Source organism: Humulus lupulus, chromosome 8 (assembly GCF_963169125.1).
Source record: "Humulus lupulus chromosome 8, drHumLupu1.1, whole genome shotgun sequence".
NCBI classification, from domain to species: domain Eukaryota; kingdom Viridiplantae; phylum Streptophyta; class Magnoliopsida; order Rosales; family Cannabaceae; genus Humulus; species Humulus lupulus.
In genome coordinates, this window is record NC_084800.1 from 137735493 (window position 1) to 137763400 (window position 27908).

Below are 27908 nucleotides of genomic sequence, written 5' to 3' on the forward strand. Positions count from 1 at the left end.
TCCAAGTCAGGGTTGATCCAGTTTACCCTTGCCTTTACATGTACCACGTAGCACCCGTGAGCCAAAGCCCAGCAAGAAACCAATACACAGAATATAACCAAACAATTCATAACTCATTAATCAAATACTCAACAGATCACATCATTCATATAATCAATGATATCAACAATTTATCATCCAGATAATTAACATATCATACAATATCCAGGGTCGACGCCCTTAGGTCGCACCCCCTGTTTATCCCATTGATTTCGGTCCGCTTAAACCGAGCTCAGTGAATATTAAGCTGTCCTCAGCTACCAGTGGCTGAGCCGTGTCCTGTGCGCCAATATTAATTTCGACACTCTTAGGTCATTTATTCATGTTCACATGACATAATACCATCATACAATGTTGCATACAAATATAGGGAACCCTTAGTCCCAACATAGTCACACAACCGGTGCAGTTTTCTTACATTTAATTCTGAGTGCTTTGATTACGAAAAATGACCCTTGAGCATGATCCCCCTTTCTGAGCCCTAGCGTACACCTAGTCACAATCATAATAAGGGATTCCATCAATAATAAGCGAATAAAAGTATTCGGACCAAGTTCTAGCATTTGGGACATCTAATTCCACCAAACACGGTAGTGGAATCGATCCCGAGCGCCCTAGGTTAAGTTCCCACACCTAAAACCTTCTCAAAGCCCAAAAATGCCCTTAAGAGCCGCGACCCTATACCCCTCATGTCGCAGCCCACCTCCAACTAGAGGCCCAGCCTCCCCATTCAGCAGACACACGCTGCGGCCCTAAGCTCCCCATGCCGCGACCCGCTCTTCTTTTCTAGCTCCCATCTGTTCTAGAGGGCCGCGACACACCAAGAACAGAGTCGCAACCCGACCCCTTCGAACCCAGAAAAATCACAAATTTCAACAACCAAAACCCAACCAAATTAACCCAGAATCAACCCAACAACACAACCAACTCATCACAAACACTCTAATATGATCCCAGCAGCAAAACCCAACAGAAAACCAGACTCAAAACTCATTTAAACTCCAATTCAATCCTTGAAACTCAAAAGCTCATAAACACCTTAAAACAGCCAGCAATTTCCAGAATTCAAAAGCTAAACCATAGTTAAAAGCTTACCTCTACTGAAGAATAAATCCACCAAGTAGTTGCTGAGCTAATTCCCAAGTCCTTAGTTTCAATTCATGTGATTCCTGGCCCAAAATTCCTCGGCCTCCAAAGTTAGCTTGAGAGAGTTTCTAGAGGAAGCAAGAGTGAGAGAGAGAGAGAAGAGTCGGTTTTGGCAAAGTTCTATTTATTTACTTTGTTTTGTTTTATCTAACTTAAGTTACTTAAGTTAATCCCAAGGCTCGGGGTACCAAAAACGTCACCCGAGGCAAAATGGTAAATTTCTCCATTATTCCCTCCTAAACTCTCTAACTTCAAATATATCTCCAAATATTTGTTTCCATAACCTAATAACTCAATTAAACATCAAATACCCAGAATACCCCTGGACTCGCCCCGAGTCAAGTATTGAGTCTCGTTGTGACTTTCCCACTAACTGGCTCCCTAGGATCGCCTCGTGCCGTACGTTGTAAATATATCCACATAATAATGTGATCTCAACCATTTATCACAAATAATCACATTTATGCCCTCAACGAGCCAAAATTACAAATATGTCCTTAAAAGCTAAACAGGACCCACATGCATATTAATACCCATAAACATGCATTTCATATATCCATATATAATCATATAAACATACTTATCACATAATCATGCATTAAATCATTTAAATCACGCATAAACCAATTATGCCTTCCCGACACACTAATCTAGACTCTTAAGCCTTATTAGTGATTTTTGGATAATAAAAGAGACGAAAAATTGGTAATGAGCTGATAATAAATAGAAATATTAAATTACAAGTGAACTATTAGGGTTTGAAAGAGAAATAACATGTAAAATAAATCCATGTACAAAATTTAACTTGCGGTGAAAGTCATGAGTTTCAAAGACTACATGAACAACTCCATAACTTTCCCTTCACTTTTGACTAGAAGTTTCAGATAGCATAAACGATGATCTGAGTAAATAGTTCAAAAAAAAAGTCTATGAATAAACCAATTTCCAGTTCGAACCACGATCTATTATTGCAACCATCTCATGTAACCAAACCCTGAAAAGATAAAAACAAAATAATGTGATAAGGATTGAATTACAAATATGGAAGCCTTTCAGACATTTTTTGAATCATGAAGTAGAATGCCAAAAGCTATAAATACTTGAATAGAAGGAGACAAGGAATCAAATTGAATGACTGTTGGTCCATCTGATAGTGGTGAAAACAAAGTACATAAAAAAAAAATCTTATATTGCATTTGAAATAAGGAATTCTGCTAAAAAAAAAACTATTATGTCACCAACAAAGTGATACTCAATGAGAGAAATAAAGCACCTGTAAGAACATGAAAAACGTTAACAAATAACAATACCCCTAGGCTTTCAAATTGAGTAATTCCAGTGAGAACAACGCCATTAATGATTGCCGGAGAAGACATTTGTTGCTCCGCTGAATGATGTCGGCAACAATAGACTTTGAACACTCCAATATGTATTTGTATGCGTAGGAAGCAACCCCAAAGTGTTAAGCTTCCAAAAGAATTAATTAATTGAAAGAAATAACATGTTTATGAATTTTTTTCATGGACTATTGAATAGTCTCGCTAAGCTGGAATTACACCAGAAAATAAAATAAAATATTCAAAGGAAAACAAATACCTTGAACTCAGAACCACATACATAAAATCATTGTAAATATGCATAAGAGTATGAAAGCAAACTCTACTAATCACTTCAAAAAAAATCCATTCATTTAAATATTATATAATAACAATTTAATGTAACAAATTGCGAAAACCTGCCAATAAGTAGGAGAAAGTAAGGCAGCCATTAGTTCAGGAGGACCTGCTAAGGCATTTCCCACTCTTTGTAAGCTAGGAATTAGTTTTTTTACAAACAAATTGCTAAGAAACCCAGCACGTGTTTCAAGATCTACTCTTGACAATCTATAATTAAATCATTCTTCATAATCTGAGTACATTCTTCAGCCCCTTTGACTCCAACTTTAACTTGCACATTGTCACTAATAAGAAATATACAAAACAGAGTAGAACATAACTAATCTTACATTACTGACAAAACAATTCACAATTCCTACCTAGATGTAATAAATACAAACACTAAATGAGCTCCAAAATGATAGCATTGTATAATAGCGAGTTCAAGAAATTTCAATAGTTGAACCAAATTTCAAATTGGGTTTTCCATCATTGATTAGAAAAGCAACATCAATGACCAATCTATAGCATCAAAACTTTTACCATTGAATACATATATACATGAGTGAGGTTAAAGACAATTGGTCTATTCTGAAGGAAAATAGTTGCACACAGAAAACTCACAAATGGAGGACCACAAAAGAGAAGGAAAATAGTTCCAAGCAAAGAACTCACCAATTAATGGTCCAACAAGTGAGAGAGACCGTACGGACTCAAGCTGATGTTCAACAATGAATGATAAGGAGGTACTTGGCATTAACCTCCTCCGAAACTCTAAAATTTTCTCATGAAACTGTACAATATCTATAAATTGAAAAAAAAAAAATCATTCAAAATTCCAAACACAATTAGCCTATTCACAACCGAGGCAAGAGTATCAACAAAAAGGAAAAATGCCCACAATTTTTGGGTTTCAAACACTAAATTTGAAAATGATATACACCACCTACTTTGAATAGTAACGGATGACAAATTAAACAATAAATCAATCATTTTATACTCCACGACCCCGACAATCAAATCCCCACAATAATATATATAAAAATCTTAACTTATAAATGAAATTACTTTCCAGAATCACAAAAAGAAGAAAAAAAAAACCACCGCAAGCGAGGATCCCAGACCAACACAATACCAATGTACTACCGTTAATGTTAATTTATTGTACTCATCGAAAGACCTGGTGCAGCATTGCTCCATCTGATGCCTTTCTACGTTATTCTCTTCCGCGATCGAATGCTACAAATCGAAGATGGAGTGAAAATGCTCCCTATCTCACCCAAATTTAACTTTGACCCTTCACTGACAACTCGATAAACGAAAAAAATGCCTCCATTTCCACTGAAAACCACTGCAAAAGAAGGATACATGCTCTTTCTCTCAAGATACATATTTGTTAATTATAAATACATTTAACCAATAAAGCCAATGTACACATCTACCCCATAAGAAGACTTAATTTCAAAAAATAAATAAAATATTATTCTTTGACAACAAATTGTGTACCACTCGTTTATAAAACCGACTCTACCAAGTAAATCTACCTAGGACTACAATATTGTTCCTTTGTCTATTGTCTCTTCCGATGGATCACATACTCAAAATGAGTTGAGGGATTGAATCATTGCCTTTATTTAAAATGTAAATTGAATTATTAAGTTGTGAAAAAAAAATTAGTATAGTTTATTTAAATTTAAGGCAAATTCTCTTGTGCACCCGTATAAAAAGGGGTACTGGTTACACTTGTACCCCCTTTAGTATTTTTAGCTTGGAAAGTATTTTCGGCAAATTTATTTTTTATGACCATGTACATTGTAGTTATTTAGAGCTGAAATTCCATTTTTTTTATGATTACCAACTTAATTATTCAATTTAAATAATTAATTGTTGAATTGTTACATAAATGTTTAAACCGATACAGAGACTGTTTGAACAGAAACCAGATATGTTTAAACAGTTTATTACTAGAAGATAAAAATGAACATAAGATAAAGCACACACGAAATTATACGTGGTATTAGCAATCTTTGCAGATTGCTACTAGTCCACGGGGCCACGCCCAGAGAATGAAATTTATTAGAAGAATATCTAAACAATTACAAAACCAAATTGACTTATACAAATAAAGACCCCCTCTTGAATTTGTCGCAACTAATCTAAACTCCTAATCAAATTTCTGAAGTGCTAAGATCTTGAACTCCCTTCAAATCATAACACTTGTACTTTTCCTCCCGAAAAGTGTCTCACGAACAAGATTTCTCCCGAAGCTTGATGAACAATGTCCAAGTGTGTTCAACCTGCACTATTAACACAAAGAAAACAATACAGAAGTACACTGTAATAAACCACTAAGAACTTGCTGGACTCAAGTTCTTCACAGAATAAAGTCTCTCTAAAATCTTGAAAAATATTTGGAAAATAATACACCAGGAAAGATGATAAAAAACCAGCGACCTATGGATGATTATATACTTTTTAGAATCACTTTAGGTCGTGGAAAACAAATCAGAAACCAATCAGCCAATAAATGGAAAATCTTCCCAAACAGAAAAGTCAGAATATGTTCAAACAGACTGGCAATCTGTTCAAACAGATTCATTGAACCTGGATAGTTTTTAAACCCAGTTTCCTTAAATAAATAAGGAAACAAAATATACACTATCTCTGCAAGCTGTACACGATTTTTAGACAAACAAATCAGATCAAAAAATAAATACCAATAATTTTCATATAAACAAATTTCAAGAAAAGATATTCTTTTATAGGAAATTATATATTTATTTTATTAACATATATATATTAATCTGATTATAGAAAACACATTACGCCAAAACAGGAAACTACCCATTTCGAAAATTATTCTTTAATTAATTTTGTCAATATTGTCAAATATGCCAATAAAAGATTTTACAATCTTCCCCTTTGGCAATTTGATAGACAAAATTAATTAAAAAACCTGCAACACAAATGTTAGTTACAAATAAAGAGAAAAAAACTCCCCCTGCAAATATTCATTAACTTATAACAAACATTTAAAGAAACTAGACTTAACTCCCCCTCAAAATAAGAAGGTCCAGAGTTAAACAAAAACAACAAACAAGGCAGGGTTTTGGAAGTATCTACTCTCCCCCTTTGTGTCTTTCAAAGAAGCCAAAGAACCATAAAACAAAAACAAAAGAGAGTATCAATGTTCTTAGGACAATAGACATAAAAATAAGTAAAACTAAACGACTGGATCTTTGGACAGAGTTTGAACAACATCCAACACAGAACGTTGCAGTCCTTCAATCGACATCACTCGAGCAACCAAAGAATCAACAGAGGCTCGAACAATAGCTATTTTTGTAGCAACAAGTCCTGAATCTGTGGGAACAGAGGAGGATGCATGAGGAATGTCATCCGAGGCAAACTTCAGAGATTGGGGCTTGACTTTCTTGGTTGATGGAGCGTCAGTGGCTTCAGTAGGAGGAGCAGAGGCCTTGTAGGAAGCAACAGTAGTGGGAGCCACCAAGTCTTCTTGATCACGTTGGAGATCATTTTTCTGCATACTCAACACTTTATAAATAACTTGAGGAAAAGGAAGATTCAAGTTTTTCCTATTACCTTTTCGAAACCCAATGATTTGATCATGGATGACCATAGCCAAGTTTATACCAATACCGGTCCCCACCTTGTACAAAAACGAAGCCATGTCAAATGAGATAGTTGCGGTGTGAGAAGTTGGCTTCCAATTCGTTGTGGCAAACTTATGGAGGACAACATAAGTGTAGGTGAGATTAGAGACCGAGATTACTGTATTAGATGGCCATACCATTTTTTGCCCTACTAATTCAGTGATAACTGTATCCTTGTCATGAGTGGCAAGATCATCATCATCCTCGACATCAAGAGGAAGATGCAAAGCATGGGCAATGTCTTGAGGAGAAAAAGAGAACCAATGACCCCTAACAAACACTTTACAATACAGAGGAGATTTATGTTCAATAATTTCATTAGTAAGATTGTCATAGAATTTCTTTACTATTCTATCCACAAAACCAGTAAATTTAACCAAAGAACCTGTCCATTTTTTATCTTGAAGCATTGTTAGCACACCATAAGGCCGATGATCACTCAAGACATAATTTCTCTCAATGATAAATTTCCTTTGAGCATAGAGAACCATATCACGAGCATTATCATTAGAACAAAAAGTTGAAGAATAAGGTTTGAAATTTACACCTGAACGTTTTGGAGAAGGAGTAGAATCAGAAATAAGTCTCTTCCCTTTAGCCTTGGATGACAAAGGAGATGCAACTGGCTCTGAGTCAGATTCGGCTTCTTGTTCAGAGGGGACAAAGTCTTCTTGTTCTGGCTCATCAGACTCAGTCTCTGATTCTGCATTGTTAGGAACAGTTTCATCAGATAAGGTGGTATCACGGGTTGCTTCAGATTCAGATTTTCCTTTCTCAGGGTCAGATTCGGAGGAAGATAGAGAAGGGGGATGAGCCTTCAATCTTTTCTTGGCAGTAGTCAAAGGGGAAGAAGACGTGTCCAACCCCAATTTTCTTTTGGGAGCCACATAATTTTTCTTGGACTGGCTCGGCTTCAAGGGCAGATTGAGTAACCCAGCAGCAACAGCTTTGGAAGAAGATGAAACAAATTTTGATTTTGCCCTAGCCATCAGAGATAAATCAATTCGAGGAGGAGATAGGTTCTTGGCTCGAGAGGGCACCACCACTTTAGATGGTGGTGCAACATCAACAATATCAGCTGTGATATCGGGAAACATCATGGGGTGTTCATTAGAGAGGGAGAACACCTTCTTGCGCGCCTTGGATTTGCAAGTCTTCCCAACAGATATGGCAGGTGCTGGAACAGATGGAGGCCCCGTTGACACAGATGGGGGAGGCGATGGAGAGGACACCTTTCTGGATTGAGAACCAGGGGTCTTCTTAGAGGAAGCTCCACGAGTTTTCACCATTGTTCCTTCTCTGAAAAACAGCAAACACTTACAAAAAATGAGAGAGAAAAAAAATTAGAAGAAGAAGAAGTGGCTTAGAGGGATCGTGGGTGAGAAGAAAAAGGGTAGTGTGAAGTTTTTTTTAAGGACAAAACTTACCCAATTTGGACACCCGCGGCAAGAAGAGGTTTCTTTTTTTTTCAAATTTTGTTTTAATTAAAAAATAAAAAGGAAACATACCTTAAGACACACGATCTACATAAAACACTTACCCTTTATTTTATTTTATAAAAGGAAATAGAATAGATATAGAATGCCAACAAAAAAATAACTAGAAAAATAACCCCACACGATCTTCCTATTGACCTTTTCCCCCTTTATTTTTTTTAAAAAAAAATTCTAAACAAGGTACAAGACAATAAAGATACAAATCATGATAATCCAAATTGAGAAAGATGACAAAATAAAATCCTTGGAAATAAAGAATATATTAAATCACACAAAATAAATGCATAATTTCACATAATTACCACAAAGATTCGGCCCACCATGAATTTCCTTGTCAATCAAAATTTTATTTTATTATTTTTTTGATATATATATAAAAATGCACAAAAATAAAACTCAACAAAAAATTTATGCTTTGATCAATGAGAGTCATCGTGATAAGAATAAAATCAAGCAACTGAAAATAATTGTTAGGGTATACCATGGATGAGAACACTTGTGAAAATAAAAAATTAGAAAGAATATTCGAGAGAAATAAAACACAATTCAATCACAAGCACATATTCTTAAGTGAATCAATCAACATGTATGAGTCTTACACACATTTTTTTTATTATTATAAATTGTGTACAATTTTTCTTGCATAGTTTCAAGCATAAGTGTGTGACAGTGCATGCAAGGGAACATTGCCCAATGACAAATAAGTCTTTTTCGAAATTATAAATAATTGTAACCCATGAAGACGCTGTCACACTACACCAGTGGTAGCCCTTTTCTATGGTAGCGTGTCATTTTTATAACTCCGAATTACAAAGTTCCAACTTACTCAAAAGACGGCTTTCACACACTGATGTAGGTAGCTCTATTCTTGCACATGAGCTTGAAACAATGCTACACAAAAGGAATCTCAAACATTTAACCATTGATTGATTGACCCGAATATGCCTAGGAGGAATTGATTATTTTTCTCTCAAGAATATACAACTAAAAGCTCATAAACACAAGTCAGATTATCCAGCTTGACACACAACAAAATTTTCAAATTAATTGACAATTTTCTTAAACTTAAATAACACACATTTGATCAAGAGGACAACACAATAACAAGGAAATTTAAAGAGAACAAACCCTCAAAGATTTCCAGAGGACATCAAAGCAAACCGAATCAAGAGCTTTAGTGAAAATATCAGCAATCTGTTTATGTGTTTCAATATATTCCAAGACAAGAACTTTATTTTCAACTAATTCTCTTATGAAATGATGACGAATATCAATATGTTTAGTACGGGAATGTTGCACAAGATTTTTTGAAATATTAATTGCACTTATATTATCACAAAAAATAGTTAAAATGTCAAGATCAAACCCATAATCCATCATCATTTGCTTCATCCACAAAAGTTGTGCACAACAACTTCCTACTGCAATGTATTCGGCCTCAGCTGTTGAGAGAGAAATAGAATTATGTTTCTTGCTGTGCCAAGAGACTAGATTATTTCCCAAGAAGAAACATCCTCCACTAGTGCTTTTTCTGTCATCAGTGTTACCTGCCCAATCAGCATCACTAAAACACACTAGATTAGGTTTATTTTCTTTTGAATACCAAATATCATAATCAGCAGTCTCATGAACATATCGAATGATTCTTTTGACAGCTGCAACATGAGACTCCATGGGATTTCCTTGGTACCTGGCACACACACCAACACTATAACTCAAATCAGGTCGACTAGCAGTGAGATAAAATAGACTACCAATCATGCTCCTATACAGTGTAGGATCAACTTTGACATCATTTTCATCTTTGGATAGCTTCATAGTCGTTCCCATTGGTGTTTTGGAAATCTTTGAACTTTCAAGTCCAAACTTTTTGACCAAGTTCTTAGCATATTTGCTTTGAGAAACAAATGTGCCTTCATCTAACTGCTTGACTTGCAAACTTTATAAATAAGTCAATTCTCCCACCATGCTCATTTCAAATTCATCTTTCATTTGTTTCACAAATACCTGCACCTCATTGTCAGAAGTAGAACCGAACACAATATCATCTACATAAATATGAGCAATAATTATGTTAGATTTAATATTTTTGATAAATAAAGTTTTATCTACTCCACCCCTTTTGTATCCATGAGAAACAAGAAATTGAGTGAGTCTCTCATACCAAGCCCGAGGGGCTTGCTTCAAACCATAAAGAGCTTTCTCCAACTTGTAAACATGATCAGGTGCATGGGGATCTTCAAACCCTTTGGATTGTTCAACATATACCTCTTCATTCAAGATCCCATTGAGAAATGCGGATTTGACATCCATTTGGAACAACCTGAAACCAATCAAACAAGCAATAAACAATAATAATCTAATTGATTCAAGTCTTGCAACATGTGCAAATGTTTCATCAAAGTCTATTCCTTCCACTTGTGTGTACCCTTGTGCCACTAATCTTGCTTTATTTCGCACAATTGTACCAAATTCATCAGATTTATTCTTGAAAATCCATTTTGTGCCAATAATATTAGTATGCAATGATCTTGGCACAAGGATCCAAACTTTGTTTCTAAAAAACTGTTCCAATTCCTCCTGCATAGCTTTAATCCAATTTTCATCAGTTAAAGCTTCTTTCACATTTTTAGGCTCAATTAAAGATAAGAAACAAACAAATTGAACAACATTATTAAACCTTCTTCTTATCACCATACTGTCTTTTGGATTTCCAAGTATTAAATCTGCTGGATGATTAATTTAACTCGGGTTAATGGCTCCTTTTGGGCTTCATCCAAAATAATATCTAGAAATTTCTTTTCTGTCTGTCCAGAATCAGTTTCATCGGATTCGTGATCTGTTGGAACAGATGGACCAGACGTTGCAACAGTAGTATCGCTGACACAAGCTTCTTTGTGTTTTTCAATAGATTCATCAATAAACCTATCAATTTCTTCCTCTGTAGAAAACTCAGAAAAATCCCTGGCATCATCAATACCAACGTTAGCCGACTCCATTACAGTTTGGGTTCTCATGTTATACACACGATAATCCATACTGTTAGTGGAGTATCCAATAAAAACACCTTTATCACTCTTAGCATCAAATTTACCAAGATTTTCTCTATCTCTCAAAATGTAACAAACACATCCAAAAACATGAAAGTAAGCCACACTTGGTTTCTTACCTTTCCAAATTTCATAAGATGTTTTAGATGTACCTGGACGAAGAAAAACACGATTTATGAAATAGCAAGCAGTGTTAATTGCTTCTGCCCATAATCGTTTGGTCAATATTTTGCTATTTAGCATCACTCTAGCCATTTCTTGAAGAGTGCGGTTTTTCCTTTCTACAACTCCATTCTGTTGAGGAGTTTTGGGAGCTGAAAACTCATGAGAGATACATGCAGACTTACAAAAATCATCATAGACAGAATTCTCAAATTCTTTACCATGATCACTTCTTATACGAACAATTTTTCCAATGTTGCAATCTTTTTCAACTTTTAATTTCAATCAAAGAGTTTTAAAGGCATCAAAAGTGTCAGATTTTTCTTTCAATAAATCCACCCAAGTATATCTAGAAAAGTCTTCCACACAAACAAAAATATACATTTTCCCATTTAAACTCTCAATTTGAATTGGACCCATAAGATCCATGTGAAGCAATTCTAAAACTTTCGAAGTGTTTATGTCGGAAACACTTTTATGTGTAATTTTTAATTGCTTACCAAGTTGACAACTCTTGCACTTATCATCAGATTCTTGACCTAGCTTAGGTAAACAACGAACAATCCCTGCATGTGACAGTTTTTTCAAAGTTTTGAAATTTATGTGACCAAGTTTAGCATGCCACACATCAGTGTTATTTCTCACAGCAGATTGACACATAATAGATGGCAGAAGAGTGTAGCAATTGTCATTAGATCTAAAATCTTCAAGAACATTCTCACCATTCTTGTTTAAAACAAAACAACTTTCTTTATCAAAGTTAACAGTATAACCTTGATTACAAATTTGACTTATACTTAGAAGATTAGCTTTAAGTCCTTCCACAAGTAATACTCTTTTGATTCTAGGCAACCCTTCAAAGTTAAGAGTACCCATTCCAAGAACATTACTCTCAATTCCATTGCCAAAAGTAACAGATCCACAATGCATAGGTTTTATGTCTGTAAGAATAGACTTGTCACCTGTCATATGTCTTGAATAACCACTGTCAAAATACCAAAAATATGAAGAAACAGATCTATCATATTCACTAGTAAAACCAACAAAACAATTATTCTTTTTGATCATGTTTTCTTTGATTGAACATTTTCCTTTTTACTCTTTTGAAATTATCAAAATAATTGAATTTTTCAAAATATTCATTTTTGGCAAAATTCATAAAAGTAAAACACTTAGGACGAATATGACCATTCCTACCACAAAAATGACAGATTGGAATGAATTTTTCCAATTTTCCATTGGATTTTCCTGTTGACTGTGTCCATTCTGTTGGAATAATCCGAGAACTGGATGCAACAGATTTCAGTGAAGATGACACAGGAACATCAGACGATAGCATCCCAGCTGAGATAAAGACAATTTTCTTTGATTTTTGAGAACTTGAAGCACCAAATCCCACATGACTTCTTTGACCTGCATTCTGTATTTTCTTAAAAAACAGTAGAACCAGGGTTAAGCATTCTAATATTTTTCTCAAGAGTATCCAAATCTTTAGACAACTTATTAATTTCAACATTTTTTGAACTTATTTCTTTTTCAAATTTTTCATTGAAGTCAGTAAGTTGTTTAATTTCAAAGGATAAATCTTTATTTTTGCTTACCAATGACCGATTCTCATAACCCACTTTCACCCATGAACCTTACATCTTTTTGTAAGATTCACTCAAAGACTCATCACTTAATTCAGATTCATCATTATCAGTATTTTCTTCATCTTTTGAAACATTATTCAAGCAAACAATTTTCTCATTTTCAGATTTAGAAACAGGCAAAATAGAAGTGAAAGCGACATTACCTTCCTCACCTTCACTACTTTGAGAGTCATTATCACTCCAAGTAGCAATCATACATTTTTTGTTCTTTTTCAAGGTGTTTGCACATTCAGACTAGATGTGACCAAATCCCTCACATTCCCTGTACTGAATACCTTTTTTATTAGTTTGAAAAGGTTTAAGAGAAGAAGGATTACCTTTTGACATCTTGCCATTGATTTTCTTATTTCCTATCTTATTCATATATTTTCGAAAATTCTTTGCAAGCATTGTCATTTCATTATCACCATCTTCATCATCTGACACTTCTTTTTCAGTGCTCTTGAAAGCTATGGTTTTCTCTTTCTCTTTGGAAGTACTTGGCTTGTCTTTTTGATGAATCTTTTGATTTAACTCAAAGGTATGAAGTGACCCCATCAATTATTCTACCTTCATAGTACTGAAGTTTTTTGCCTCTTCCATAACAGTGAGCTTAACATTGAACCTGTCAGGAAGAACTCGAACAATTTTTCTAACAAGAACAGAATCATCAAGTTTCTCACAAAGTGTAAAATACTCATTAGAAATATCAGATAATCTCTCATAAGGTAGTGTTTCAGAATCAGACATCCTAAGGTCATCAAACCTAGTTTATAACATAATAAATCTAGACCTTTTAACATCTACAGTTCCTTCAAACTGAGTTTGAAGAATTGTCCAAGCATCTTTAGCTGAGACACATGTGGAAACAAGTTTTATAAAACTTTCTCTAACACCATTAAATATGGCATGAAGAGCTTTATTATTATAACTGGATAATTTTTCTTCTTTTGTATCCCAAATAAGTTCAGATTTTACAATTGTGCTTCCATCTTCACCTTTTTCAGTAGGAGGTGACCATCCAGACAAAATTGCTCTCTATGCTTTCTCATCTTGAGCTTTTATGAAAGCTCTCATCCTAACTTTCCAATATGGATAGTTTGAGTCATTAAGCAATGGAGGTCGAGACACCGAACTACCTTCTGCAAAGAAAGACATTTAACACAAAACAAATCAAACGGAAAATAACCACAAGATCTCTCCAAGAGTTTAGTGAACCGCTCTGATACCAATTGAAATTCCATTATTTTTATGATTACCAACTTAATTATTCAATTTAAATAATTAATTGCTGAATTGTTACAGAAATGTTTAAACAGATACAGAGACTGTTTGAACAGAAACCAGATATGTTTAAACAGTTTATTACTAGAAGATAAAAACGAACATAAGATAAAGAACACATGAAATTATACGTGGTATCAGCAATCTTTGCAGATTGTTACTATTCCATGGGGACACACCCAGAGAATGAAATTTATTAGAAGAATATTTAAACGATTACAAAACCAAATTGACTTATACAAATAAAGACCCCCTCTTGAATTTGTCGCAACTAATCTAAACTCCTAATCAAATTTCTGAAGTACTAAGATCTTGAACTCCCTTCAAATCATAACACTTGTACTTTTCCTCCCGAAAAGTGTCTCACGAACAAGATTTCTCCCGAAGCTTGATGAACAATGTCCAAGTGTGTTCAACCTGCACTATTAACACAAAGAAAACAATACAGAAGTACACTGTAATAAACCACTAAGAACTTGCTGGACTCAAGTTCTTCACATAATAAAGTCTCTCTAAAAACTTGAAAAATATTTAGAAAATAATACACCAAGAGAGATGATCGAAAACCAGCGACCTATGGATGATTATATACTTTTTAGAATCCCTTTAGGTCGTGGAAAACAAATCAGAAAGCAATTAGCCAATAAATGGAAAATCTTCCCAAACAGGAAAGTTAGAATATGTTCAAACAGACTGGCAATCCATTCAAACAAATTCATTGAACCTGGACAGTTTTTAAACCCAGTTTTCTTACATAAATAAGGAAAAAAAATATACATTATCTCTGCAAGTTTTTAGACAAACAAATCAGATCAAAAAATAAATACCAATAATTTTCATATAAACAAATTTCAAGAAAAGATATTATTTTATAGAAAATTATATATTTATTTTATTATCATATATAGAATAATCTGATTATAGAAAACACATTACACCAAAATAGGAAATTACCCATTTCGAAAATTATTCTTTAATTAATTTTGTCAATATTGTCAAATATGCCAATAAATGATTTTACAATAACATTCTGTAAATTTTTCAGAAAATTATGAATAATTTATAGTGTAAAAAATAATATTCGAACATATTACCTTCTAATCACATAAAAAAAAATTAGTCATACATGCTTGAAACAACATGTTTTAAATCTAATTTTCAGTACCTTAAATTAATAGTGATTTTTTAAAAATTTAAAAGGTAACTACAATGTACATGATGGATCATTTGGCTAAAAATATTTCTGAGGCAAAAATACGACGGGTGCAACGGATGATTCCCCTAAATTTAATACTTTTTGACAAATATTGTATAATTTTACCTTAAAATCATTCAAAACTTTATCAACTTTTTATGTTTTAATTTAGAGTTGTTACCCCAGACTTGTCAATGTTCTTGGTAGCTCGAGTCACCAATGCTCAGTGGTTTCAATGCCCGCTTCCCATAATCTCTCACCGTTTGAAGCCCAAGCTTCCTTCATTATTATACAATGCCAAGTTTTATAGGTTTAACAAGGTTGCTTTCCCTGTTTGGTCACTGAGAACTTTCAAGAAAAATAAAATCCATCATTAATTTGAAGTTATATTCTTCTTCTTTCTAGTCATTCGCGATTATTTTAGTCGAGTTTTGATCGTTGGTAGTTGATTTTATCAGCTTTCCTATAGCTTGGACAAAGAAAGCGACGATTTTCTATTGTGGTTGGAAAGAAAAGCTGGGACCCATGTGTCATCTATTCTTTCGATTGGAAAATCGTCATACGGCAGGTTTGCGATTATATATAGACATGGATTTATTGCTTAAAATTGTTTTGATTGGTTGGTTTCAACGACTTTAGTCGCTTAAGATAAGGATTTCATGAGTATTGACTTAAGAGATGCTAAATTCACCAACTTTTGATTCCTACCCATCATTCTACATCACTTTTATTAATTGAATAATGTGAGTTTGAAATGGTGAATGTAGGGCATTGTATGCATCAAAAGTTATACGAACTGGAGATTGCATTTTGAGAGTTCCTTACAAAGTGGTAATGTTCCATTTGCCAAACTTTTTATTGAGCCTTACATTTCAAAGTATTGACCTGGTTTTAGCATTTTGCAGCAACTAGCACCAGATAATCTCCCGTATGAAATTAAAAGTTTGTTAACTGATGAAATTGGTCATGTTGCGAAGCTTGCTATTGTAGTTTTACTTGAGATGAAACTAGAAAAGGTGACAATAGTTTTATTGACATTAATTACGTCACCTACAATTATCACATGTTGCCTAATGGATTTATTTGAAAATTTCATTACAGCATTCTGATTGGGTCCCTTATATCAGCTACTTTCCTTGCCTGAAGGACATGCATAGCACCGTGAGTTTTTCTTTTTCAATTAGATTACTTTAATGAAACTTATTTTGGTATTGAATAATTATTTATTTGAACAAACATCATGTCGTATTGTTTCTTATATTTTGTTCATCTTAGTATAAGAAATCATCATATATAATATGATTATATATTTTAGTGTTGATGTTCTAGTAAACAAACAGAATGCTTGATGGAAGCACTGGGAACTTCATTGCAAGTCCACAACAAAGTTCTTGATGGAATATAGCATTTTGGGATAAACTAAAGAGCTATGATACTTACATAAAGTAATTATTTGTATTTTTTTTTACAGATATTTTGGAGTAACGATGAGTTGGAGATGATTCGCCAAAGTTCTTTGTATCATGAAACTATTCATCAAAAATCTCTAGTCAAAAATGAATTTTTGACAATTAAAAATGTGAGAAAGCCTTATACAGTTTTATGCTTTTAGTCTCTTGATGCATAAATATATTAGATTGTGCTGCTTTAGCTTGAACATTGGTCATGATATATAATACACCATAGTAAATGATCTTTGTTCGTATTCCATCACCTTTTGGTTGATTGAATAGATTCTTTTGTTTTGGATGGTTGGCTTAGGTTTTGTTTTTGATGATCGGCTTGGGTAAGATAAGAAGTTGGTGCGGAGGTTCTAGTCCATAGCAAGAATGAAATCTTAGTTCCTTTTCTTTTGTTGAAATTGTTATTTTGTTTAACCAATTTTGAAAACATAAAGAATACAACCATTATGCATAATGAAGTAGCATCATTGTGATAACATTTAGTAGATATCGATATCACCACTAAAGTTATTAGCTGAATCAGGAGTTTTGAACTTAAGTTTTGATAGTTATAAATCTTGGGTTTACTCATATATAATCTTATTTTTTATCAATGTGATAATTAGAAATTAGAGGTAATAATAGCGATAAAATTTGTAACGAAATTTCAGGCTATTGAACGATATGAAATATTTGAAAGCATCACTTATAAGGATTTTATGCATGCATATGCTTTAGGTAAGCATTTATACTCAAGACATTCGTTTATATATATACATATCATAATATATTTATTGGTTGATTTTCATCAATTTTAATGTATGATTCTTATTTTAAGAAGTTGACCATGGATTTTACAGTTAGTTCTCGAGCATGGGGAAGCATAAGAGGTGTATCCTTGGTATCAACTTTATAAAAAAACTCATAGTTTTGGCCGCATAATGTTCTGGATTTGCTTTCAATTTATCTTTTTAGTTTGTGTTCTTTGAATTAATGAAATATTTTATAGATTCCATTTGCAGATTTTTTAAATCATGATGGGAATGTGGAAGCATTTCTTTTGAATGATGATGAAAAACAACTATCAGAGGTTTGTGCTTTTTACTTTTCATTTAGTACCTTTATGGCCTAGTGGATATTAAAATTGAGAATGGTGTTATAAAAGTAAAAAATCAACCTTATCACTAATTTTTAGTCATTAGATGTTTACTAATTCAGTTAGTAAGTTCAGATGTGATATTCTGTTATAACTAATTAGTTAGAGTTGTAGTTACTTTTCTCTTTCATTTTTGTAATCAGTATAAATAGTCCTGTACCAAGTGTTCTATTCGATCAATGATACAGAGAATTCTTTTCTCAATTTACTCTGCTTTCTACAACTAATTTGGTAACAGAACCCTAGGGTTTTTTATGATCTCATCTTCTTCCTTCTACTTCTTGAATCCATGGCTTGTGGAGGTGGCACTCATACTCGCAATGGTGGAGGTCCTCAAATGTGAAATACGACTGCTCAAGATGCTTCCAATGAGGATCCCACTTCTACATACACCAATCGATTCTCTGTCTTAGATAACACTCGCATTTCTCAGGATGAAGCTCACAACCCTTATTTCCTCGCCCATAGTGATCATCCTGGTGCTAGTCTTGTGCCCAAGATTCTTACTGGAGGCGAGAACTATTGTTCTTGGAAGCGATCAATGATGGTCTCTCTGCTTGCCAAGAAAAAAGTCAAGTTTGTCAATGGAAAGCTGCCTCAACGACCCTGATGATGATGCTTATGATGCTTGGTGTCGATGCAATAGCATGGTCATTTCTTGGATTTACATGCGGTTTCTACTAAAATAGCTGATAGCATCATGCATCTTGATGATGCCGCTGCATCTGGTCTGAGTTACATGATCAATTTCACCAGAACATTGGTCCAAGAGTCTTTGAAGTGAATCGTTCATTGCAGGTTCTTACACAAGGTTGCAACAATGTTCAGACATACTTCACTCGGCTTAAAGCACTTCAGGATTTGGTCAAAGAAGTTCGCCCACAATCTGTTTGTAGTTGTGGTGCAATGAAGACCATTGCTGAATATCAGGAGCAAGATCGTGTTTTGGAGTTCTTGGTTGGATTGAATGATTCTTATTCTGCTGCTCGATCTCAGATTCTAATGCAAGATCCTATGCCCAACATCAACAAAGTCTATGCCACAATCATTCAAGAAGAACGTCAACGAGGACTCTCCAACACTCGGACTGAATTGATGGACATTACTCCCTTCTCTGTTGGCCAATTTACTGGGAGTGCTCAATACAATCGCTCCAAAGTCACTTGTTCTCACTGTGGTATCACTGGTCATACCGTTGCAAAGTGCTACAAGCTCCATGGATATCCCCCCGGTCACAAGTTTCATGGAAAAATCGTCCTCCTAGTTCTCAGTCTGGCAAACTAGCTTCCAATCTCACATGATTCACTAATGACATGCTTGTTGACAATCTGGTTGGTAGTCAAGATTTGGTTTCTTTCGGATCTTCTTCTCAATGTCAGAAGATCATTGCCATGTTAGCTCACAAAGTGCAAGAAAGTCCATCCACTTCTCCCTCATCATTTTCTGATCAACCACTTGTGTATAACTTCACTAGTATGGATTCTTTTACTTCTACAGCTGAGTGGATTATTGACACATGTGCAACCCATCATGAATGCCATGATTTTTCTTTGTTTTCCCACTCATTCTCCACTTTTTGTATTTGCTGTTACATTACCCAATGGTCATTCCTCTTCTGTTTCTTGCATTGGTTTAGTCGATCTTTCTCCTGCATTGATTCTTCAAAATGTTCTACATGTTCTAGATTTTAAGTATAACCTCTTATCTGCTAGTATGTTAACTAAATCTGCCCGTTGCTCATTCTCATTTTTTGATACTTATTGCGTCATTCAGGACACCCTTCAGACTCAGCAGATTTAAACGAGTGAGAGAGTGGGAAATCTTTACTACTTGACTACTTCTTCAAAGCCGTCAATTTTTTCTTTTTCCGATTTGAAAATTTCTGTAGACACACTATGGCACTATCGATTAGGCCATCCCACTTGTATTAAAGTTCATTATTTGAATAAAGAGTTACAATTTCAGAATGCTTCCTGTCCAAATTTCCATTGCTCTATTTGCCATTATGCAAAACATAGAATATTACCATTTGTGTCTAATCACAACATTGCTAGCGCTTGTTTTCTTCTAATTCATATTGATATATGGGGTGCTTTTCATACCTTAATTGTTGATGGTCACAAATATTTTATCACCATTGTTGATGATTGTTCAAGACATACTTGGGTGTATTTTCTAAAACATAAATCTGAAGCACAACTAGTCATTCCCAATTTCATCGCCTTCATTAACACTCACTATAATATTCATGTTGACTGTTAGGAAATTAAAAATCTTAGAGTTTGATCTTTGAGTTCCATAGTAATAGGAATCGGTTCCTATTCTTCATACGTTTCTCATTTTGTAATTAATAGTTAAAGTCTTGTATAGCCTATATATATATATATATCCCTAGGTTGTAAATCTTTTACAGAAAAAAGGAATATATACAACAAGAAAGATGTTTTTCCCTCACCATTTTCACATGGTATCAGAGCCATAAGGCTTTTTCTCTTCTCGACAATCTGTTTTCTGTCCAGCTCCGGTTGTCTTCTCCGGCACTGGTAGCATCTGTTCTATTCCGGCACTTCAGCTCTCCTCGGCAGTCGCACGGTAGTTCCAGGCGTAGCTCACAGCTGTTGTCTTCCGTCTAGGCCCTCTCGGCAGTCGTACGGCATCCCAGCAGTCGCATAAAAAAAATGTTGGCAAAGGAGTTCGAAGTCAAAGATCTCGACGCACTCAAGTATTTTCTGGGTATGGAATTTGCTAGAAGCAAAAGAGGTATTTTTGTGTCCTAAAGAAAATACACTCTAGACCTACTAAAGGAGACAGGCATGCTCGGAAGCAGGCCCAACAAAACTCCAATCGAGCTCGGAGACAAAAAGAAAATGTTTGAAGGAGGGCCAGTTGACAAGGGAAGGTATCAACAAATGGTAGGAAAACTCATCTACCTCTCACATACTAGACCTGGCATTGCAAAGTCTAGTCAGTCAATATATGCATGATCCGTGTCAGGGACATCTAAATGCAGTATATAGAATTTTGAGGTGTCTCAAACAAACGCATGAAAATGGTCTTTTCTTCAAGAAGACTACTAAAAGAAAGGTTGAGGTTTTTACAGATGCAGACTAGGCTGGTTTAGTTGATGATAGGAAGTCTTCATCTAGATATTACACAATGATATGTGGAAATGTGGTAACATGGAGGAGTAAAAAGCAAACAGTGGTTGCGAGAAGCTGAATATAGAGCCATGGCCCATGGAGTGTGTGAAGCAATATGGATCAAACGTCTACTAGAGGAATTAAAGATTGAATATGAAGCCCCTGTTCAGATCTACTGTGACAACCAATCTACCATTAGCATTGCACATAATCCTATACATCATGACAGAACTAAACACATGGAAGTTGACTGTCACTTTATTAAAGAAAAGATTAATGGAGGAATTATCAACATTAGATATGTGCATACTAATCAACAGCTAGCTGATATTCTCACAAAGGGGCTATCTGATCAAGTATTTGATTTCCTAGTAAACAAGCTGAGACTCATTAATATCTATAGTCCAGCCTGAGGGGGAGTGTTGACAGTTAGGAAATTAAAGATCTTAAAGTTTGATCTTTGAGTTCCATAGGAATAGGAATCGGTTCTTATTCTTCAAACGTTTCTCATTTTGTAATTAATAGTTTAAGTCTTGTATAGCCTATATATATATCCTTAGATTGTAAATCTTTTACAGAAAAAAGGAATATATACAACAAGAAAGGTGTTTTTCCCTCACCATTTTCACAATTCAGATCAAAGTTGTTCACTCTGACAATGCCAAAGAACTTAAATTCCCTACCCTTTTCAATTCCTTAGGCATTATACACTGTCACTCCACTGTTGAGCATAATTTTGTTGTTGAAAGGAAGCATCAACATCTTCTAAATGTAGCTCGCGCATTACTTTTTCGGTCTCATATTCCTTTGCCTTGTTGAGATTCTTGTGTTTCTACAGCCACTTATTTTATAAATAGGACCCCCACGCCAAATCTGAGACACAAATCACCATATGAAATTCCCCACTATAAACCACCCACATATCACCTTAAAACTTTTGTTTGTCTAGCATGAATATAAGTTTTCATCTAGAGCTACATCTTGTGTTTTTATTGGGTATCCTATTGGTATGAAAGCTTATAAACTCCTTGATTTAGACACTAATCAAGTTTTCATTTCTAGGGATGTCCAATTTCATGAACATGTTTTTCCTTTTGTATATACTAATATGTCTTCTTCCCAATATTCTGATTCTTTTTTCTTTGTAGAAAAATATACTCTTGATTGATATTTTCATTTCTAAAGGAATAGCCTTTAAATACTCTGAGTACAAATGTATATTCTAGGTATAAACTAATTTACACTTTAATTATATCTTAGCTGTAAAACACTAACAAATAATTCAGATTATTTCTACACCCTCCCTCAAGCTTGTGCATACAAGTCCCACATGCCCAGCTTGCACACTTGCTCATCAAAGCTTTCTTTTGATAATCCTTTTGTTAGCAAATCAACAGCTTGTTGTTGGCTTGATACATAAACAACAGTTCTTTTTCTTCTATTTTTTCTTTTATGAAATGACGGTCCACCTCCACATGTTTGATTCTATTACGATGAACTGGATTGTGTGCTATATTAATAACTGATTTATTGTCGTTGTATAGTTTCAAAGGATTTGTCCTTTGAAGTTGTAGCTCTTCAAGAACTCGTTTGATCCAGATAAATTCACATACTCCTTGAGCAAGAGCTCTAAGCTCAGCTTCAGCACTGCTTATTGCAACAACAGGTTGTTTCTTGCTTCTCCTAGTAACAAGATTTCCCCATATCTTGGTACAATATCTAGATGTTGATCTTCTTTCTTATATTGAATCTGCCCAATCTGCATCTGTGAAAGCTTTTGATAGAACTCAGTAGCATACAAATTAAGAATTCTCTGTATTATTATTCAAAACCAGAATTACAATCCTCACATTCCGATTGCAAGTTGCAATCTTTATGTCCCCTAAAACAATCAAGAATTTCCCCTCCTCAAAACAAACTAACTAATTCTCTAGATATACTCCCAGCTCCACTCAACAACCCGCCTAACTACTAACTAAAAAAACCAGCTCAGCTCCGCTGGTGTCTCTCTTATTCCTTCTTACATAGGTGTACTTAATAGGAGGTCTAACAATAATTCCCCCTATTTTTGAACCTTGTCCTCAAGGTTGAAATCTAGAAATTGAAGGCGGATGTCTTCAAAAGATTCCCATGTCGCCTCAAACTCCACTAGATCCTTCCAACGAATCAACCCCTTAGGACTCTTCTCTGCAGACACCTGGCGCACATCTAACAGCTCAGCAGGCTGAACTCTCAATTCGAGTGTCTCAGACAGGAATGGAGGAAGATCAATAGCTTGCTCCTTATCTCCAATGGCCTGTTTCAGCTGTGAAACATGAATACAGGGTGTATTTGTGACCCCTCAGGCAGTTTAATTTCATAACCACCTCCCCAATCTTCTTAAGTACCTCATAGGGACCATAAAATCTGGGTGCCAGCTTCTCATTAGGACGCTTAGCCAAGGACCTCATCCGATAAGGCCTGAGCTTCAGATAGACTTTATCTCCTATTGAAAATGCCACTGGCCTACGATGCCCATCAGCCTGCTTCTTCATGCGAACCTGAGCTTTCACAAGATTCTCCTTAAGCTCATCCAACAGATTGTCTCTTTCCATCAATTGCTTATCAATGTCAGCCACAACAGTAACTACATGGCCATATTGGGTAATAGTTGGAGGGTCCCTACCATACAAAATTTTGAAAGGAGTGGTCTTGGTTGAAACGTGGAAAGTGGTATTGTACCAATACTCGCACCATGGCAGCCACTTAGCCCAAGAGCGCGGTTACTCCATGGTGAAACATCTAAGATATGTCTCCACACACCGATTTACCACCTCTATTTGTCCATCCGTTTGTGGATGGAAAGCTGTTCTATATTTGAGTTGTGTATCCTGCAATTTGAACAATTCTGTCCAAAACAAACTCAAGAAAATTTTCCCTCGATCCGAGACAATGTTGTCTGGATACCCCTGAAGTCTTACCACCTCCTTGAGAAAAATCTCAGCTACTTGTTTGGCTGAGAAAGGATGTTTCATTGCCAAGAAATGACTGTATTTACTCAGCCTATCTTTTTTGAAAAAAGAGACAGAGGTCAATAAAGGCTGACCTCCTCCCAATAAAATTGAGAGCCCTCACTTATGGCGGAGGAAAACCGTAGTTACAACTAGAACAAAATAAAACCACACAACAAACCCCACCCCCAGAAATTAAATCCAGAAGTTGCCCCAATCTCTAATAAGGTCATAGAAGGCGACCCCTGCGAAACATTTGTTTCTATACACCCAAGTAGCCACCCAAAATTTTATCTTATCCCAAATAGTCTCTGCTGAATTGGAAATATCTTCGAAAAGTCTGTTATTTCTTTCTAGCCATAAGGCCCAAAAAGTGGCCAACATGGTAGTTTGCCAAAGACGTGAAACCCGCTTGCCGCCCCCTAACCTTGTCAAAACAATTGAGAACAGTTAGAGGGCATACACCAAAGAATACCAAACTCAGCTAAGACTTTTCCCCACACTTCTCTTGAAAAATGACACTCTATGAATAAATGGCTAGTAGATTCCCCTGCCTACTTATGTAGATTTTTGAATAATGGCTGGAATAATTTTATTCATCAAAGAATTACATATTAATAGGCAGATTACAAAGCTATACAATTAACCTAGGTCAACTAATCTCCTAAAAATCAGGGATATACAATATATTAGGATATAAGATTATTCTGTTTCCCTAAATAATTGATACAAAATAAATATAAAATATTTACATAATTCTACACTCCCCCTCAAGTTGGGTAATGTATATCAAACATTCCCAGCTTGCACACTAATTCATCAAAGACAGTTCTGGGAAGGGCTTTAGTAAGAACATCGGCTTTTTGAAGTCTTGATGGAGTATAGATAGTTTGAATTGTGGCACTCTCAATCTTCTCAGTGATGAAGTGTCGATCTATCTCAATATGTTTTGTCCTGTCATGATGAACAGGATTTTTAGCGATACTAATAGCAACCTGATTATCACAAAGCATTTTAATGGACTCTCCTGCAAATAGTCGTAGTTCACTCAGTAATCGTTTTAGCCAAATCCCTTCACAAACACCTAGAGCAAAAGCTCTAAATTCTGCTTCAGCTGAACTTCTGGAAACCACTGATTGTTTCTTACTTCTCCAAGTCACTAGATTACCCCAAACATAAGAACAATATCCTGAAGTACTCCTCCTATCTGTTACGTCTCCTGCCCAGTCTGCATCAGTGTAGACTTTGATCTCTCTGCTATCACTTTTCTTAAATAGAAGACCTTTCCCAGGATTCATCTTGAGGTATCTTAAGATTCTAGTAACAGCTTCCATGTGTTCTTTAGTAGGATTGTTCATGTATTGACTGACAACACTAACTGAAAAACCAATGTCAGGTCTCGTATGAGATAGGTAGATCAGGCGTCCAACTAACCTTTGATATCTCCCCCTGTCTACTGGTGTCATGTCCTTTCCTGAACCCATTTTCTTGTTGGAATCCATTGGAGTTGGGGCAGGTTTGCATCCAAGCATTCCTGTTTCCTTCAATAAGTCTATAACGTACTTACGTTGAGAAACAAATATGCCATGTCTTGATCGAGCAATTTCCATGCCAAGAAAATATCTAAGATAACCAAGATCTTTAATCTCGAATTCCTTAGATAAGAACTCTTTCAATCTCTCCATTTCTTCCTTGTAGTCACCTGTAAGTATTATGTCATCCACATAGACAATTAGGATAGCTATCCTTTTATCTGACGAGAATCTAACAAACAAAGTGTGATCTGCTTGACACTGAGTATACCCATTCTGTATGATTGCTTTAGTGAATCTACCAAACCATGCCCGTGGAGATTGATTAAGACCGTACAAAGATTTCTTGAGTTTGCACACTTTGTTCTGATTTGAGGAGTTCTCGAAGCCTGGCGGAATGTCCATATAAACTTCTTCTTCAAGGTCGCCGTTTAGGAATGCATTTTTCACATCAAGTTGATGGAGGGGCCAATCTTTATTTGCAGCAAGGGATAATAGAACACGTACAGTGTTAAGCTTGGCAACAGGCGCAAACGTTTCTTGATAATCGATTCCGTAAGACTGAGTGAAGCCTTTAGCAACAAGGCGAGCTTTAAACCTCTCAACGCTCCCATCTGCTTTATGTTTAACGGTAAAGACCCACTTGCAACCCACAGATCTCTTCCCAGGTGGTAGACTTGTGATTGTCCAAGTATTGTTTTTCACCAAAGCACTAATCTCATTTGCTACAGCCTCTTTCCATCGAGAATCAGTCAGAGCCTCTTGAATTGTTTGAGGAATCTGTATGTTATCAATAACAGAGACAAATGCCTGATAGGATGGTGATAATGCTTTGTAAGATACAAAATTACCAATTGGATGCTCTGTACATGCGCGAACTCCCTTCCTTAATGCAATCGGCAAATCTAAATCATCATTTATTTGCACAACCTTATCATGGTTAGAGTTACTTAAACCTGAATGAGTTTCTGGAGAATGAGGATCCGGTTCCGATGCATGGTGGTCCTCCAGATGTGTTGTGTGCTCTATATCTTTACCAGAGTTTTTCCTTCTCGTATAGACACGAATTTCTGGTTCTTGACAAGGTGCAAGAGCCATGGGTGGACTTGGACAATTTTCAATGATTTGGGAACCCATGAGTTTAGAGGAAGATGAAACTTGATTTTCTATGACTTGAGAGTCGGAAGAATCCTCATGGTGAGCACTAGGAGATGAAGTATTATTAATACTCGGAATAGTGTCCCAAAGATGAGATTCACCTGCATTCTCCCCCTGAATCTCAGATTTGTAGTAAGCATGATTTTCAAAAAAGGTGACATCCATAGTGTTATACATTTTCCGAGTTATAGGTGAATAACATTTATAACCCTTTTGATGAGAGGAATAACCTAGAAAAATGCATTTGATAGATTTAGGGTCTAGCTTACTACAATTTTGAGAATGAAGATGAACGAAGGCGGTGCAGCCAAAGATCTTAGGATCAAGAAGACTAATGAATTTTGTATGAGGGAATTCTCTCAAAACCGTGTGACATGGAGTTTGAAAGTTGAGTACTCGAGACGGCATTTGGTTGATTAGATAGGTGGCTCTAAGAACAGCTTCACCCCAGAAATGTTTGGGGACCTGAGTAGAAAACATGAGAGAACGAGCAACTTCTAAAATATGTCTATTTTTCCGTTCAGCAACCCCATTTTGTTGAGGAGTATCAACACAAGAGCTTAAGTGTAGAATGCCTTGTTGTGTGAGATAAGGATCGAGGATAGAATTGAAGAAATCTTTGGCATTGTCGGTCTTGAGGATTTGAATTTTAGTAAGAAACTGAGTTTGAATCATAGAATGAAAAGTTTTAAAAATTTCACTTACTTCTGATTTTGATTTCATGAGAAACAGCCAAGTTAATCTAGTATGATCATCGATAAAAGATACAAACCATCTATGTCCAGTTATATTGTTTACGCGTGAGGGACCCCACACATCACTATGGATCAATGAAAAAGGTTTGGAAGATTTATATGGTATTCTAGAATAGGTATTTCGAGTGTGTTTTGCAAATTGACAGATTTCACAACAAAAAAGTTTCGGATTTTTATTAGTAAATAAAGATGGAAACATTTTTGACAAATATAAAAAATTTGGATGACCAAGACGATAGTGCCACAACATAATATCACTATCTTTATTTGAAATAGACTGATTATTTAAAGAAAACAAACTGAATTTCGGAGCTATCCTAACAGATGGAGTGTAATCTTGTAGGATATAGAGCCCAGAACACATCTTAGCACTGTCAATCATCTTCCCCGAATCCAATTCCTG

General features: G+C 35.3%; 2 protein-coding genes and 1 long non-coding RNA gene across 10 annotated transcripts in view; 1 reads left to right on the forward strand and 2 right to left on the reverse strand.

Moving 5' to 3' along the window:
- Positions 1-1878: 1878 nt before the first annotated feature.
- Positions 1879-4432, reverse strand: LOC133798496 (uncharacterized). Of its 2 annotated transcripts, none has more exons than XR_009875888.1 (2): positions 2496-4432; positions 1879-2179 (listed from the first exon to the last, which is right to left on the reverse strand). It is a non-coding gene; the product is annotated as an uncharacterized LOC133798496 (long non-coding RNA). The 2 variants fall into 2 exon arrangements; XR_009875889.1 differs by having other exon boundaries at positions 2459-4432.
- Positions 4433-6063: 1631 nt separating this feature from the next.
- Positions 6064-7803, reverse strand: LOC133796102 (uncharacterized). Its single transcript, XM_062233585.1, has one exon. It carries the CDS (start codon positions 7801-7803, stop codon positions 6064-6066), a length of 1740 nt encoding a protein of 579 aa, XP_062089569.1.
- A 7575-nt stretch (positions 7804-15378) lies between these two features.
- LOC133798499 (fructose-bisphosphate aldolase-lysine N-methyltransferase, chloroplastic) overlaps positions 15379-27908 on the forward strand; it is a 42550-nt gene continuing 30020 nt past the window's right edge. For 5 of the 7 annotated variants that reach the window (XM_062236795.1, XM_062236802.1, XM_062236796.1 and 2 more), the window contains exons 1-9: positions 15379-15652; positions 15791-15900; positions 16100-16163; positions 16238-16348; positions 16434-16493; positions 16804-16911; positions 17446-17512; positions 17635-17675; positions 17784-17864. In XM_062236795.1, the coding sequence (XP_062092779.1) occupies positions 15527-15652; positions 15791-15900; positions 16100-16163; positions 16238-16348; positions 16434-16493; positions 16804-16911; positions 17446-17512; positions 17635-17675; positions 17784-17864 (768 nt within the window). In that variant the 5' untranslated portion in view covers positions 15379-15526. The remainder of the gene's footprint in view (positions 15653-15790; positions 15901-16099; positions 16164-16237; positions 16349-16433; positions 16494-16803; positions 16912-17445; positions 17513-17634; positions 17676-17783; positions 17865-27908) is intronic. The other 2 variants (XM_062236798.1, XM_062236801.1) reach the window with 1 other exon arrangement.